This window comes from Myodes glareolus, chromosome 10 (assembly GCF_982192425.1).
Source record: "Myodes glareolus chromosome 10, mMyoGla1.1, whole genome shotgun sequence".
In the NCBI taxonomy this organism is placed as follows: Eukaryota; Metazoa; Chordata; class Mammalia; order Rodentia; family Cricetidae; genus Myodes; species Myodes glareolus.
This window is the reverse complement of record NC_142035.1, coordinates 73,577,133-73,593,072: the sequence shown is the minus strand read 5'-3', so window position 1 is coordinate 73,593,072 and position 15,940 is coordinate 73,577,133. Positions and strand designations below refer to the sequence as shown.

Below are 15,940 nucleotides of genomic sequence, written 5' to 3'. Positions count from 1 at the left end.
CTTGAGTAAATTGGGAGCATGGGGACCTTGGGAGAGGGTTGAAGGGGAGGGGAGAGGCAGGGAGGGGAGCAGGGAAAATTGTAGAGCTCAATAAAAATCAATAAATAAACCCCCCACAAACATAATGGGAATACTGGGGACTGTATCTTCTACATTATACCATCCATGTTACAGGTAAGATGTGCACTCTAATCTGTATTTTAAGCACGTTCTTGTATCTCCAGCTGAGGGATCAACAAATCATGACTCTAGTTAGCTGTGGCCTGTGCCTGTTTTTGTAGGTGACGTTCACTGGACCTCTGCGTGCCTGCTCACATAGGCCTGGGTGAGCAGCTGTAGCAGAGACTGTATGAGCCACCGAGATCTACAGGAGATTCCTGCTGCTTCCTCCTGTCTCGCTATAATCAGTAAAACAAGTTAGCTGGTTAGTCACAAGCACTGATTTCCACGCTTAATTAATTGGTCAATTATCACTACCATGGCCAAGTTCAAGTACTGACTTGTGCACTGAAAAGAGCTTTGCAGCTTGTAACTGTCTCACTGTGCAAGAACAATAGATCTAAATCAATGCAGAGCACATACAGATTGAAAACATAGTAAAATGGGGCGGGAGAGATGGCTCAGTGGTTAGGAGCACTGACTACTCTTTCAGAGGCAGAGGACACAGGTTCAAATCCCAGTCCCAATACCCTTAAGACAGGTTCTAAGAGACCAAACACCCTCTATTGAACTCGGCGGGCACCAGGTCTGAATGTGATATACAAGCATACTTGCAGGTAGCATAAAGAAATCAATCTTCTTTAAGTTGTAGAAAAACAATTAGGAATAATAAGTGTTGAGTGTTTATGACTGTCACTTATTTCATTTTATGTGTATGCAATTTAATTTTTAGTAGTGGTAATATTTAAAACAAGTTGGTAGAAGCTTTGAAAATGTAATAGTTAGTTCCTACGAGTACTGACCTTTGTCCTGGGGGAAATAAGAACCATTTCTCCACCACAGACAAAGGCGTAGTTGTTGATTCTGTTGGCAATGGAATGGCAGCAGGGTGTGGGAGGGAGGCCAAAGGCAGACAGAGAACCCGGGGCAGAACAGACGGCTTGAAAGCGAATATTACTAGAGGAGACGCCACCCAGTCTCTGAGCAGAGAGTGGAGAGAGACTCGGGCTGCTGTTGCTTCGACCGAGCCAACTTCAGTTCTCTCTCATAATGTAAATAAGCCTCAAAAAACTGGGCACAGCCACAGGGGACACACATTTGCCCTCCTAGCTCTTAGAAGAGGGGGGTGGAGGATTGTGAGTTTGAGGCCAGCTTTGGCTGTGTGAAGAATTCCAGGCCAACCTTAGGATGTAGTGAGACCCTGTCTGGAGAACATCTAACAGAGCTGGAAGATCTCTGTGCTAAAGGACCCTCTAAAGTGATGGGACTCAGTCAAATCAGAGCACTTCCTCATCCACAGTGTAGACAGCAAAGAAAGGGACTCTGTTACCAGAGGTGGTGATGCTGGCCACACAGCCATTGGCTCAGCATATCATTGCATGCTTGGCAAAGCCATTCTGGGTAAAATCAGCACTGCTTCAGCATGGGGGTAATTTGGAATCTGTAGTACAATTCTAATGAGCTAGACACCCAGCAGCAGGTGATCAGCAGCCCATCTTGTCTGCTGCTGGCTTCCCTTCTCTCTCCCCTGCCAAGGCAGTGTCTCAGCCTTATCATCTCGGTTGTGTGCACTTGCCTACCTTGTGGATGTGTGAGAACACTGGCTTCCAGCGTGAGTGCCACTGGTAATGGTGGAGTATGAAGCCTGCATCTCCTTTCGCTTTTCTTACATAACTGTTCACTCCTGACTTTAACTGTTTTTACATCTGATTTTTTCACTTTTCCTCTCCCATTTGCCTCCCCCTGTCTCTGTGAACAGTTTGTATCTTTATTGATCCTAGGTGACTCACCTGTAGGCTTGGCTGGGACACTGGGGTGATGTGACCCTGTTGTACATGGTCTTATTCTTCAGCAGGTTAGCCTGGGCTTGCTTTCATGGCAAATGGAGGATCTATGAGGCAAGCAGGTTCACGGAGCTCTCAGGACCGAGACTTGGGATTTTTACAGCATTCCTTTCACTGCCCCCACACCTCTGCCAGCTTATAAAGAACATGGAAGAAGGAAGCTTGCTCTTCGTCTGCTTGCTCTCCTTTTTGCTGGCAAGTCCAGTCCTTCGCTGACATTAGAACCCATTTCTTCAGGATTCTGGCGTATACTGAAGACCAGCTGAGACATCCAGCCTTGAGGACTTAACAGCTACAAGATTCCTTGGACCTTTGTTGAATAAGCTGGATCACAGCTGTAAGCCATTCTAATAAACCACACACACACACACACACACACACACACGTTTTTATTCCATCAGTTCCACTCCCCTAGGAAACCCTGACTAATAGGAGACCTGCCCAGAGTGATGAGAGATGGAAATTAGGGAATTATGGGGCAAGGGGATGAATGTAAGAGGCCATTAATGATCGCCGTTGATGAACTGTCTTCTACAAAGTCACCTGCTTTGAGCACACATAACTCTGGACAATCATGCCTATGGCCCTGGTTTCCTCTATGACCCCACCCCTCATTTCCTCAAGCCTCACAAATCATTTGGGTCTTTGATGTCTTTTTGCTTTGAGGTCATAAATTTGAATTCTTTACTTACCACGGCTGGCTGAGGATGAACTGTCCTGGGAAGGTCCCTATTAGAATAAAGCAGGCTCTGGAGGAGTATGCATTTGGAATCTTATTATTTCGAGAGTGTGTGACTCACTGTGTTAGCGTTTCCAGGAACATCCCTCCTCCTCTCTGAATTTCTGCGTTGCTCCTCGGAAACCATAGTCTTCTGGTTTTCCTCCCACCTCCTGGGCCCCGTAGTCTTGATGCACCTGCTTTAGGTTGGCTCTTCCCAGAAGCAGAGTCTGTCACCACCCTCAAAAGGCAAAGTTTTATAGAGAAGTAGAAAGCGAGGGGTCCACAAGAGGGCTGCCCAGAAGCAGGCTTGATGCAGGGCTCTGGGACAAGTCATCATTTTGGAGGTGACTTTGGACACACCTGGAGAAGAGTAGACAGGTAAGGTGGGGGAGGGAAGTGAAGTCAGCACAGATTCAATTAGTGAGACGGTCGCTGCTGAGAGCTCCTGGGGGTCGGCCCCAACTGGGTCTTCATGTGCTGGTGTGGAGCATCTGGTGTGGAGCACTTGTCATTTGTACTATGAGAGGCCAAGGAAGTCATGATCGTTATTCAATCACCTCATCCATCATGGCCGAGGAAAGCTAGCCTGCCACTTCCGGCTTACGCAAGCCTCAGTTTGCAGGAAACCCCTCTGATTGTGTTTAGGCCACTTGGGCTGCTGTAACAAAATGACTGAAGGTCAGAATTTGTAAGGAAAAAGGGTTCATTTTTACTCGTGATTCTGGAAGCTGAGCAGTCTGAAGCAAATGGTGTCTAGCATCTGGTGAACATCTCCCTCCACCTTGGCTGCATCACAATGTTGCTAAGCAGCCACAAGCAAAAGAGCCTATGTGATGAGCCAGGAAACCAGAAATGGGGAGGCCAGGCTTGTTCCTCAATAGTTCTCTCTGGTGGTGCTTCTCTTCCTGGGTGTCACCTTGGAGGTGACAAATCTGAAGCCAGCAGAGAGTGCTTTCTTTCCCACCCTAGGCTCTCTGTAAGAAATTCAACCTCTCTTATTCCCAGTCCTTGATTCAGGTAGGACTCCATCAGCTTGGCTCCAGGTAGGCATGATCAAAGAGCTCGGGGCTCTTAGCTGTGGTAATTGGCTGGGGGTTGGACACATGACCCAGACCTGGCCAATCAAAGTACCTCACTGTCTGGTTGCAGGGTTCCCTGATACTAGCTAGGCAAGCTGGCTAGAGGAGAGCGTGGGGCTATATGGTTTCTTGTGTCTAGGACCTAGCCCTAGCTCCAGATACTTATGTGACTTTCTGTTGACTAAATGAACATAAACTACTACTTGACAGGTCTGAATACTGGATATTCTAATAATTAATGCACCAAATATTTTAAAAATATTTAATCATCTGAGTGGATTAAAAATGTTCCCTGAATGCTTTTCTAAAAAATTATCACTTTCACCATTAGCGAGATTTTCAGAGCCCTGCATAGAAAGATTCAGTAATCAAATCCAAGAGTGGACTCCCAGACTCGTGAGTCTTATTTGGATGGAGTGTAGAAGAGACTCCATGACCTATCTTGCCATTGCTGTATGCCTTTTTAGGAAATTCAGCAAGGGGCATTTGCTAATTACATTAAATTATTCCCTAGCCCTCCTGGTTCTGAGTGGATTTCAGAAGCAAAGGACTTATTGTCATGGAAAGTTGCACCTTTCACGGTGCCTGTGCTGTGCCTTGCTTGCCTCTTTGTTGTAAGGAGGTCACTTGTTCATTTCCCAGTTGCCCAGACTCCCGAAATAACCACACAGAAACTGTATTAATAAATCACTGCTTGGCCAATTACTTAAGCATATTGCTAGCTAGCTCTTACATCTAGAATTAACCCATATCCATTATTTTATATTTTACCACGAGACTCGTGGCCTACTGGCAAGGTTTCAGAGTGTCTATCTCTGGCAGTGGCTCCATGGCTTCTCTCTCACTCCACCTCCTTTCTCCCAGCATTCAGTTTAGTTTTCCCCACCAACCTCTAGTCTGCTATATGCAGGCCTAAGATAGTTTCTTTAGTAACCAATGGTATTCACAGCATACAGAGGTGAATCCCACGTCACAGTCTCTCTTGGGTAGATTTGAAAGGCATTTGAGCCTGGCTACCCAGCTAAACAATTCACTCTGCTTAAATGGTGTCTCCTCAGACTGCCTTAACTTTAGATATATATACTCCTGCACCTCCCACCCCTCTGCCCCATCCCCACCCCTACCCCTGCCCTGTGGACCTTGTTAAACCCCTTCACAGTGCCCATTCCCTTTTGGCTTTTAAAAGAATGAAGTTATTTTGTCATTTGAAAGGCATTATGTCTTTGATTTTTTTTTATCCACTCAAGCTCATGTATGTAAATGAGTTTTTTCAAATCTCTTTTCACCCAATTCTTTCTTTTCCCCACAAAAGTAGTTTTATATTTTTTTTTAGCATGACATGTTCATTTTCAAAAATACAATAAAAGTTAGGAAAGGATAATGAGAAGATGTGTTTGTATTGTGTGTGCTGGTTAGGGCTCTGTTTTGTTTTTTGTCAGCTTGACATAAGCTGGAGTCATTTGGGACGACAGAACCTCAACTGAGAAGATGTTCATATTAGATTAGCCTACAGGCAAGTCTTTAGGGAATTTTTTTTAAATTAATGATTGATTTGAGAGGGCTCAACCCACTCTGGGCAGTGCCGTGTCTAGGTTGTGTTGCTAAAAAGCATGCTGAGCAAGCCATGAGGAACAAGCTGGTTAGCAATGTTCTTCCAAGGCCTTTGCTTCAATTTCTGCCTCTAATTCCTTCCTTGAGTCTCTGCCTTGCCTTTCTTTCATGCCAGACTATCAACTGACAGGAGAAATAAACACCTTCTCGGGTAGCTACCAGCTATGTGATTATTACAGCAATAGCAAACAGATTAGAACATAGTTACTAACACCAAAGAGACTACGTTCATTAAGAGATCCATATATTTGATGTTCACACCTTAATTAATTTCTCTCCAAAATGCGTCTTCTTTAAAATACGTCCATGGATGTGTAATTTACTTAAAGAAAGACACACTGTGGGAATTTTAAAAACCAAAAGCATTTCTGAAGGATGTGTGTCCCTGCATTCACAGGTGTGCCCATCCGTGTGTGCATGTGCAGGAGGAAGCCAGCAGTCAACATCAGGTATCTTTCTACAATCACTTTCCACTGTATTTTTTGAGACAAGGACCTAGAGCTCATAGATCTGGCTACACTGAATGGTCAACAAATGCCAGGGCTCCTCCTGTCTTCAAGTCCCCAGTGCTGAGATTACAGATGGACATCACGGTACCCTGCCTTTTTATGTGGGTGCTGAGAATCTGAACTCGGGTTCTCAGGCATGTCCAGCAAGCACTTGATTGGCTGTGCCGTCTTCCCTGTCCTCCCACAACATCTTCCTAAAGTCTCCATCAATCCTCTGCCTCCTCCAGTTCTGCCTTTTCTAGATAAGAAATCCCCGGCATGCAGGGGATTCTAAACGGCTTCTCCTTCTGCCCTGGTCTATGCCTGATTGCCAGGCAGCCCCTTAGCGGCCTGCCTGAATGCTGTGGCAGGGGAGACTTGCCCTTCTCAGTGGGCCCAGGACAATGACCAGATCCCTAGCTTGCTTCGTTTTAAGGACTCCAGTCACTTCCTAATCATAGCTCAGAGTGTGGTCCTTGAAGCATCTCTTAGGAAACAACTCCAGCAAAGGTAGAGAACACAGAGCAAAGAGATGCAATGCCATCCACACTTCCTGCGCAAGCTTCTCCCTCCTACCACAGCTTCTCCTCTGGAGCTGTATTTATCGACAGATTCTGCATCTCAGCGTCGGAAAAAATCAGATGGCTGTCTCCTACATTTATTCGAGCTGATAGTGTTTTCTATTAATTGAGCATCATGTCATGGTCTTTCTGTTTTCATTCAAAATGTTTTAATGAATTTGATTCACTCTTTAAATTTTAAATTTTCAAGAAAAAAAAAGATTCCATTCCTTAATCTTCTGAACACAGATTTGGATTTTATTTTTTTTTTGCTTGTTATATATTGTGCCTCTAGAGACATGTTGGATTGTCTTGTCATTTTGACACTGATTTACCAGAATGAACTTCCTGTGAGAATGTGGTTGTAGAGAAATGGTTCTGCTCTCAGCGCAGATAATTTCCATTATTTTGATGTTCCCCAGTCTGGGACCTTACTGGATGCACACTAAAACTGCAGTAACCATGGTCTGCAGCTCCTTGGGTCTGCACAATATTCCTAATATAAACGATTGCTCACTTCTTTGGAGCTAGGCAACTCGGCTTAGAAACATCATTTTTATCTTTTATATTGGTATATTGCCGAGTACCAAGATAAACATAGCTCGGACTGAAGGCTTATTTAGATATTTGCTCAATCTCGCATCTTGCTAGCCTTTAGTTTTGAGAAATTTTTCCTGTTACCCTTGAGATCATTTGTCCTGTAAATAGAGCCAAAATATGCTCAAGAGCAACACGAAACCAATCAAAGAAGAAGAAAAAAACCCCAGTGCACTTGAGGTCGCGTTTGCTTAAAATACGAGGTTGTCAGAAAGCATTCTGTTCCGTTTTCGTCTTCACTGCCTCCCGTCCCTTTTGGGAGCAAAGCGGCTTCCATACATTTCAAGTAAGTTTATTTATCTGTTTGGCCATTTCCCTTAGCTGAGGAATAATGTTCTGGAAGAACTTGACTACTCTAGACAATGGGATCGGAGCCCAGGCAAAGCCAGGCAGAATGGCAGGTGAGTGAAGCCGGCCCACTAAGGCACAGCTCCTTCCTGGTAAAGAGCCTGTGGGGACACATGCTCCTTCTGTGACATAACCGCTGTCAGCTACGACTTTCATTAGAGGAAGGCGGCTAGCCAAGAAAAAACCAGATTTCTTTCTTCTCCTCTCTCCTTGAATCTCCCTGGGAGCCACACTCAGTCTCCACCGTTCCCATCCATCGAGTCTGTGGTTTCCTGACCTGCCTCTGCATCCACCCTGCCTGCGCCAGTCCATTCCTAGTGTGCTGGTCTTGAGGTGCAAACATGACTATGCCATTACCTCCCACAGAACAGTCCCACCCTGTTAGGACAAAGTGCAGTTTGCACAGGGGAGGGCCATTCTCCCTCCCCCGGCCCACCCATCACCATTTTCCCATCCCATCTCGTGGTCCAGCTTCACCTACCTCTTCCTGGAACCTCAAAAACTCTATGCTCCACTTGCCTCGCCCCCAGCTGGGTTCCTTTATTGCAACATTCTCATACAACTGTACATACTGCTTTCTTACAAAGTCCTCTTTGTTTGTAATGAAGTGTCCTCCATCTCTGTGATTATTGTAGGACCCAGCAGAGAAGAAAACCTGTCTTCTACCAGCACCAAACCCCAGGGTATGGTTGAATTGGTACAGTTGAGCAGTTACGCTTAGGTTATCAACTATTAATATCGTCACATCACAAATTGGTTATGCTTGAGTCTTTGTCACCAAGGACCCACGCTGAACCTCCTGAGTAAATGCCTGAGACAGCAGTGCAGCCAATGCTCATTAAATTCTACTTACTCTGCAAATTGCCTTGGCCTAAACTCTGTCTCAGTAGCTGGTCCTGTTGTCTTTTGTCTTTGGGTCAGAGTTCCCAGCACCACAACAAACAACAACAACAAACAACCAACAACAAACAAGGAGAGGATTTTAAACTGGTGTGGTGGTCTGTAACTTTAGTTCCAGCACTTGTGGGGAAGAGGCTGGAGGATCTCTGTGAGTTCAAGGTACATGTGGAGAAATCCACGCCATCCAAGGCACACTGTGACAAATTACTGGACATGGCTGACTTAGGGACTATTAGTCTGCCTGGACTTTGTGGACTCCAATTGTTCTGTGATGACAAGATCCGTACACGCTTGATGGAAAACTAATGACTTGGGCAGAGCCGTAAGTAGTACATTCTTAAATGCCAGCTTAGTCTCCGGAGGCTGACTGTTCTGCAGATCCTGTGGGATGCTTCCTGAGAACTCAGCCCTGTGTGGGCTCCCACTGACAAACCTGTATTTAGTTGAGAGAGGTAGGGGATGGGCTTCCTGTCTTCTTCCTGCCCTGGCTCTCCAGGTGACTGACCTTGGGCTACAGCCTGTGCCCTGTGAGTCACAGCAAGTGACATGAAGAGCTGCCCTCCTCCCAAAGGTGTAGCAGAACCATCTGCCCGAGGACCTCCCACTACCTGACAGGCACATGCTCTCCAGGACTGTGTCCTCAGACAAACCAGACGCCATGTAGGCAGGGCTTCCTCTGAGAGGCTCAGGCAGAACGAAGGGAGTTATGGGTTCACTGAAGGAGATAGGAACTTGAAGGAGAGAATGAACACAGTTGCTGGGCCAGGTACAAGTCTGAGCAGGATGGCAGACAGTTCTCATCTGACTCTGGGCAGTGAATGCCTCCGAGACGCCTTGGTCCTCAAGCCAGAGCAGGGCTGAGTCATGGGGTGAGTTGATGAGCAGTCCCCCTGAAAAGTGTGGGGTAAAGGTACTAGATCTTTCTATCTGGGTGTCTGAGCGATTTGCCTCCTCATCTGGGTTGCTTCCTTGTCTCAGTGTGCTGCTCTGCAGGGGAAGCTGATTCTCCTTGTCTCCTGCAGCCTGCTAAGCTTTCTGGACCCTCCTTGAAAACTACTCAGGTCTGGCAGTTACATGGGGGATTCTGAATTGCATCAGGGTTGAAAGCCCCAGCACGAGTGACCCAACCCCAAAGGCGCTTTCAATTTAAGCATTCCACTGTCTACAGTGTACAGAGATAGGCATGAGAATACTCAGATTAGCCTTCAGCGCAGGTGAGTCACGCACTTCCGGTTGTTTGTTATACCCCAGGAAGTCACCACCTGAGGATGAGCTTATGTAAGACTTGGTGACTCTGGGTCACCAAGACAGTGTCTCCTCCCACGTTTGCTGTTCATGTCACCCAATGGTTATAGACTGGGGCCTTGAAGGACAAACCAGGCAGGTCACACGAGTCCGGAGTCTGCCTGGAGCCAAACAGGCACTTGCTTTCCAGTTCCCCGCGGACTTACCACACTGTCTTTCTCACAGTCCACCCCGACCTCTGTGTGGCCTGCCTGAACTGGATTTCATTAAGCACACAGCCCGGAGCTTCTCCCGGGAGCACTTGAACCCGCAGGTCTGGAGCTCAGAAGACAGGTTTGGCTAGAGATAGGGACTGAGAGAGGCAGTGACTCACATCACCTCTTAGAACCTTCCAGTCCCTCAACTCTGCTTTTTCAGCACCCGACTCACTATCCTTCCTCGCCAGCACCAAGCATTGACACCACTCCCTCCTGCCACAAATGGAGCTGTCAGTTCCTTGCAGAAGCCTGGAGACTACTGTTTCCAGCACCTTCTCCCTCATCTCTGCAAAATCCTCCCTGGACTTTCTGCGAAAAAGATCTCTTGAGTTCATCAGACTGTTTTCCATCTTCTCTGTGGCCACTCTGGTTCAAGCCACCAGCACCTTTGCCAGGAGGGTAGAGTTGCCTTGCTGCTCTCTTTCCAGGCACGATTGTCTCCCCTGGAATCCACTGTTCCATTTGAAACCATTGACCATTTCACGAAACAATCCCCATCTTGCCTCTCCCTTGCATACATGCACTTCCTTCCCATTGCCTGGGATAAAGGTCAAGTTCATTCCCAAAACCCTTCCCAGTCTCCTCTGGAGCCTGTGTTCCAGCTGATGGGAGTTTCTCCTGTCTCCACCAAGAGCTTTTCTCCCTCTGGGCTCTGATGCATGCTGTTTGCCACAGAGGGCTTTTCTTTCTGTTGGTCACTTGGGTGACTTCTGTATCTTTTTAACATCTCATTGTAAGCTGTCACATCTCTGAAAACTATCCCTGTTTCCCAAGATCGGGTAGGCTGCCTTGTTTTGACCTGGCAGAACCCCTGGACTTACCTGATTTTATCACATTTGATAAAATTGAGTTTATCACATTCGCACTGGGATTGAATTTGATCAGTGGTTTTTGCTTGAGATGGACAGTGTATGTAGAGGAGCCCTCCCTTTCCAGCTCGTTTGCTTTTTCCTCTTCCTCATCAAGGACGTGCTGGGGATGATTAGGTACACAATTAAGGTTTGTTTAAGATGGAAATAAAATGCATGGAAAAGAGTAAGGTAAGAACAGGAGGGGAAAACATGACCTTCTTCTGCAACCAAAAGGGATCGAGCTAGCATCTTGCCAAGGGAAAGGTAGTAGCCTATAGAAGGGTTTTATCTGTGAGGAGTTAACAACTACTTGACTTTCAAAAGTACCCTTACCTATAGAAACTTTGAGAAAAAGAAAAGCATCAATAGAAAAGCTTCTCCCTGGGAGCCTGTCGCTACCACCAATCCAGTCAGCCTGGGCTGTGATATTTTGAACATGTTGTATGTGGTTTCAGGGTGATGACACTGCTCTCAAGTCACAGACGTGACTGAGGTGTAAGGTTTATGGCTCCTGGTAGGTCGACCACACTGAACACTCACACGTGCATGCACGTGCATGTACACACACACACACACACACAGTGGAGCTAGGGAGATGGGTGGATATGAGAGGAGTCGGGGAGATTAGTTGAGCGATTATGAAAATAAATTGAACTTCTCAAATAATTGAAAACATTTTTTTAATGTAGTCCATTCACTGACCATAGATGCAAAATTTTTGTTGCTGTTGTTTAACTATATAAGATGGCAGGAGGGACTGTGAATTTGCATCAAGAGAGCCCAGAGTTTGGGGCCAAGCCCAGCACTATTGAATGCAAATCCTTCTGCTTTTTTTCCTTCCTTGTAAAGTGTGTGTGTGTGTGTGTGTGTGTGTGTGTGTGTGTGTGTGTGTGTGTGTGTGTGTCAAGGCAGGGAGCACAGGCTTGCCCTACCACGGGAACTCAGTAGTTGCTGTGTTTAAATGTGGCGTGTCTTAATTATTTAAGAGCATCCCAGCTGTGCTCACACACAAACAAGGAGCTCATGAAATATTTCTGTCCTGGAGGGAAGAGATACTGTTTCTCTGCTATCTGCTCTCTAAAAGAGAGAGAAATGTGGCTCAGCACAGAAAAGCCACAGAGGGTTCTGGACGTGAAGAGGGGATCTGATTCTCAGTGGACCTTGGAGACTGAGCACAAAGAAAGCTTCCCAGTTAGCTTTTCCCTGTGCAATGCCATGGATGTTTGTATCATCTTGAATGCCTGCATTGAAACTTCATCTTCAGGATGAGGGACTCTAGATGGGGCCCATGGAGCCGATTAGGTGATAAGGGCAGAGCTACATGGATTGAATTAATGCCCTTATGACCTAGACCTGAGAGAATACTTTGCGTATGCCCTGCACACACTTTAAAGCTGTCTGTGAAGTAGTAAGTGGACTGTCGCCCAGACCCCAATCAGTTGGCATCTTGATCTTAGCTGCCCTGGTTGTCAGGACTGTATGAAATGAACTTCTGTGTTTATAAACCATCCAGGCTATGATGCGTTTGTAGAGCACTTGAACAGACCATGCATGACATGGTGTTCCTGAGGAAGGTACACAGAGGAGGACAGCCAGGGATGAGACCAAAGAGCCTCATTTAGATCTTCGAATCGTCTTTTATTTTTGTTTTTACATTCAGTCATTTTAAAACATTTTCTTCTTTCAAAAGTAAATTGTGTTCAGTTGGAAACATTCATACAAGCTGAAAGAAAAAGAAAGCATTGTGAATCTTAGTATCACCGAAAACAGTTTGCTGTTCATCCTTTCTAGGCAATCTGGACATATTCTATGCTCTTATGCAACAAATGAGGGCACCCAGGATGGTACAGAACAACTGTTCTGTTAGGGTCTTTCACATTGGACAGCTTTCCATGATGAAAAGTAAAAGGTACCCAGTGTTTCCCTGGGTGAAATGGCGGGCATTTCACCCGCCATTTCACCGCCAAAAAACGGTGGCAAGCCCCTCACAGGGCCCATTCTGAAATTAAGTTGTTTTTTGTTTCTCGGCTTCTAGTGAACAATTTTAGGGTGAAACCTGTCCACAAGCCATCACTGTTCCTTACAGAGAGACCTCACATTTGTTCTCTGCAAGAAAGGGCAGGAAGAAAATGCTTAAATACCAATAGCAATGGGTCTTCAGCAGACGGTGGAAGGGGCTGCAACAGCGTGATGTTTTCTCTTCCCACTCTGTTTGACCTTGACCGTTGGTTTGTTTTTAGTTCTTTGAGAATTTTGCTCAATTATGATGTTCCCTCTTCTTCTTCTTCTTGCCAAATTCATCTCCCCTTCCCTTCCCAACCAACCTTGTGTCTTTCTTCCACTCTAGATGGGCCAGTTTGTGCTGCCCAAATACCCTGAATGTGTGGCCTTGCACTGGAACATGGTCAGCTTATCAAGGGTTACATCCTTAGAGAAAACTGACTCTCCCTTTCTTAGCAGATGAGGATTGTCGGAAGGTCCTCTGTGAGAGGTGGAACTTCGTGCTGAATCCCCTCTCTATTCAGTCCTCCAAGCACTATGTCAAGTGTCATTTCATTGCCTGTTAACAAGAAAAAAAAATGAGTGAGATGCAGCTCCTATCCTTAAAGAGATCAAAGGATCAAAGTTTCGAGGCAGAGATGAAGAATATAATTTCCTTCTTTTTGGCTTTTTGTGGCAGGGTTTCTCAGTAGCTATGAAGCCTGTCCTGGAACCTGGAACTAGCACTTGTAGACCAGGCTGGCCTTGAACTCACAGAGATCCATCTGCCTCTACCTCCCAAGTGCAGAGATTAAAAGTGTGTGCCACTACTGGCCACAGGATATAATTTCTTATAATGAGTTTTCCCTCTCATTTAGTGAAGAAAAACCTAATTCTTGATGAGAAGAAAAACAGGTGTGAAGGTTACTTTTGACTGTAAAAATGGTACTATCTGGAATCATCTTGGAAGACAATCTCAGTGAGAGATAGTCTAGATTGGTTTGACCTATGGGCATATTGTGGGGGTTGATGTAAAAAGATCCATGCATTCCCTGGGCATGGGATGCAGACCTGTGTAAGTATAAAGCTTTGGCAAGCATGCATGCATTCATTTCTCTCTGCTCTTGACTATGGACATGACGAGCTATTTTAAGTTCCTGCTGCCTTAACTTCCTTGCAGTGATGGGCTGTAACCTGGAATTACAAGCTAAAACCTTTGGAAGTTGCTTTTTGCCAGCATGTATTAACACAGCAGCAGAAACACGTTGACAGAATGATATTGAAGTCGCCGATGTTTAGTGAGAGATCATTCTGTCTAGGAACTATGGTATATTAAATGATAGACATTCATCTTCTTTAAAAAGAGGTTTTATTTTTATCTATGTGTATACTTATATGTGAACATGAATGTAGTGACCAGGGAGGCCAGAAGAAGGCTCTGAAGTCCCTGGAGCTGACGTAACAGGCAGTTGTAATCCACCTAACATGGAAGCTGAGCAGAAACTTGGGTGCTCTGGAAGAACATATGTTTTTAAGCCCTGAGTCATCTCTCCAGTCCTAAACATTGGCCCCTTAATGCTCATAGTCAGACTATGAAGACGACAGTCATGGGCATTACACAGTCGTAGAAACTGAGAGGCAGGGAAGTTAAATAACTTGTCCAAAGGAATTCAGGTGGGAAGTGATGGAACTGGGCTTCACACAGCCTTTGGATTAGGAGATGTTGTCTTGTTGGAGAACCTAGAGTAAGCACTGTGATTTCACTTTCTAGGCACTGCGGCCTGGATCCCAGCCTGCCAACATCTTCCCTGACGGGGTTCATGGTGAGCAATCAGTGCCAGTACTACAAAGCCATCAGCTTCCCTCAGATCCCAGTGGCTGCCCTGGCTGTGGAGAAAGTGGGTCGCTCCAGTGTGTATTACCGCCTGGCTGTGTTTCCTCCTAAATCCACCGAGGAGATGCCTTCAGTAGATCACTATGATCTCACTGATGGTTTTTTCTTAGGTCACCCTAAATTAGCACAGTTTGACCCCCTGGCATGCGCCACGGGTTCTGCAGTCCATGTCTTCGTGAATCCAGCCACCGGGAAGCCAGAGAACCTTCCAGAAGACTTCAGGAACAATCTTCAGAAACTGATGCGTCCAGCATAGCTTGGATTGTCTAACACTATACATGAAATTTATGTCATAAAATAAAGTTTAAGTTGTTCCCTGTGCATTTTTTTCTTTTTAATTTCTTAGCATATATTTTTGCCCTTAAAATGGCTATCAATTCCTTAAATGATTTTATAGCAGATTCATCTAAAGTCATAGAGGAATACCTCCAAGGGTCAGTCCTGTAGCCAAGTATTTTACACTTTATTGTACAGAACAGCTCACAGCTATGCAACGAGGGAGGCACCATTCTAACCCTTTTATGAGGCTTGGATAGCGAAGTCTGCAGACACAAGCCATTTGCCTCTGTGAAACGACCATACTCAAAACTCACACTCTCAACCTAGCCACGGATATTCGTGCAGCCCTCAACCTTGAGCAAACCCAGGGCCACGAAGGGGGCCATTTCCACATAATGGCACGTGTTGCATGCAGGCCAGCTGCTCTGTTAGCTTCTCTATAGCCAATGAAATAGTTTACTTCTTTGCCAGTATCTTACCAGCCACGTTACCTATTTCCCATGGTTTGGCTTCATTAATCTAATTTGATTCATTACATGTCCTTGGCTTCTTCCAGTACACAAACACCTGATGTTTTCATTGACTTATTTTTGTTTTCATCAATGTGAACTATAATACTGGGGAAAAAAATCACCTTTCTTTTTCATATATCTGGAAAAGAAGGTCTCTAATGGTTTCTTTGGAACTGAACGGCTATGGGACCAGGTAGGGCAGAAACCCGTCAACACTTACACAGTTGGATTCCTGAATGCTTTTGAAACAAACAGAGACTCTTAGTCAGCTGTGGAATTGAGTGCCAACCCCCTGCTACCTTTACTAGTTCTGGAATGCCATTGCCATGCATGATCTACACAAGACCACATGCTAGTCCTTTGTTGTTAAGGCTACTATGTTTTGCCTAGCTAAATGTTAAAGTTTTTAAAAACTCTTCATATAATAATTCCAAAACATGGAGAACTATTTCCCAGCAAAGTGTAGTGTCCAGGCATTGATCTGCCTGACTTCTGGCTCTGGACCTACTCATGTGGCCCCTTGGAGGCAACTCTGGTATCAGTGCATCGCTTCACTCCTGGAGGGTCTCCCTCTCGTGTTGTCTCCTCACGCTACACAACCACTCCTAGAGGCGG

General features: G+C 45.6%; 1 protein-coding gene across 4 annotated transcripts in view; it reads left to right on the top strand.

Moving 5' to 3' along the window:
- LOC146892653 (uncharacterized) overlaps positions 1-14,855 on the top strand; it is a 154,862-nt gene extending 140,007 nt beyond the window's left edge. For 3 of the 4 annotated variants that reach the window (XM_085696725.2, XM_085696726.2, XM_085696724.2), the window contains one exon: positions 14,412-14,855. In XM_085696725.2, the coding sequence (XP_085552851.1) occupies positions 14,412-14,790 (379 nt within the window). In that variant the 3' untranslated portion in view covers positions 14,791-14,855. The remainder of the gene's footprint in view (positions 1-14,411) is intronic. The other variant, XR_015739112.1, reaches the window with a different exon arrangement.
- The last annotated feature ends 1,085 nt before the right edge of the window (positions 14,856-15,940 follow it).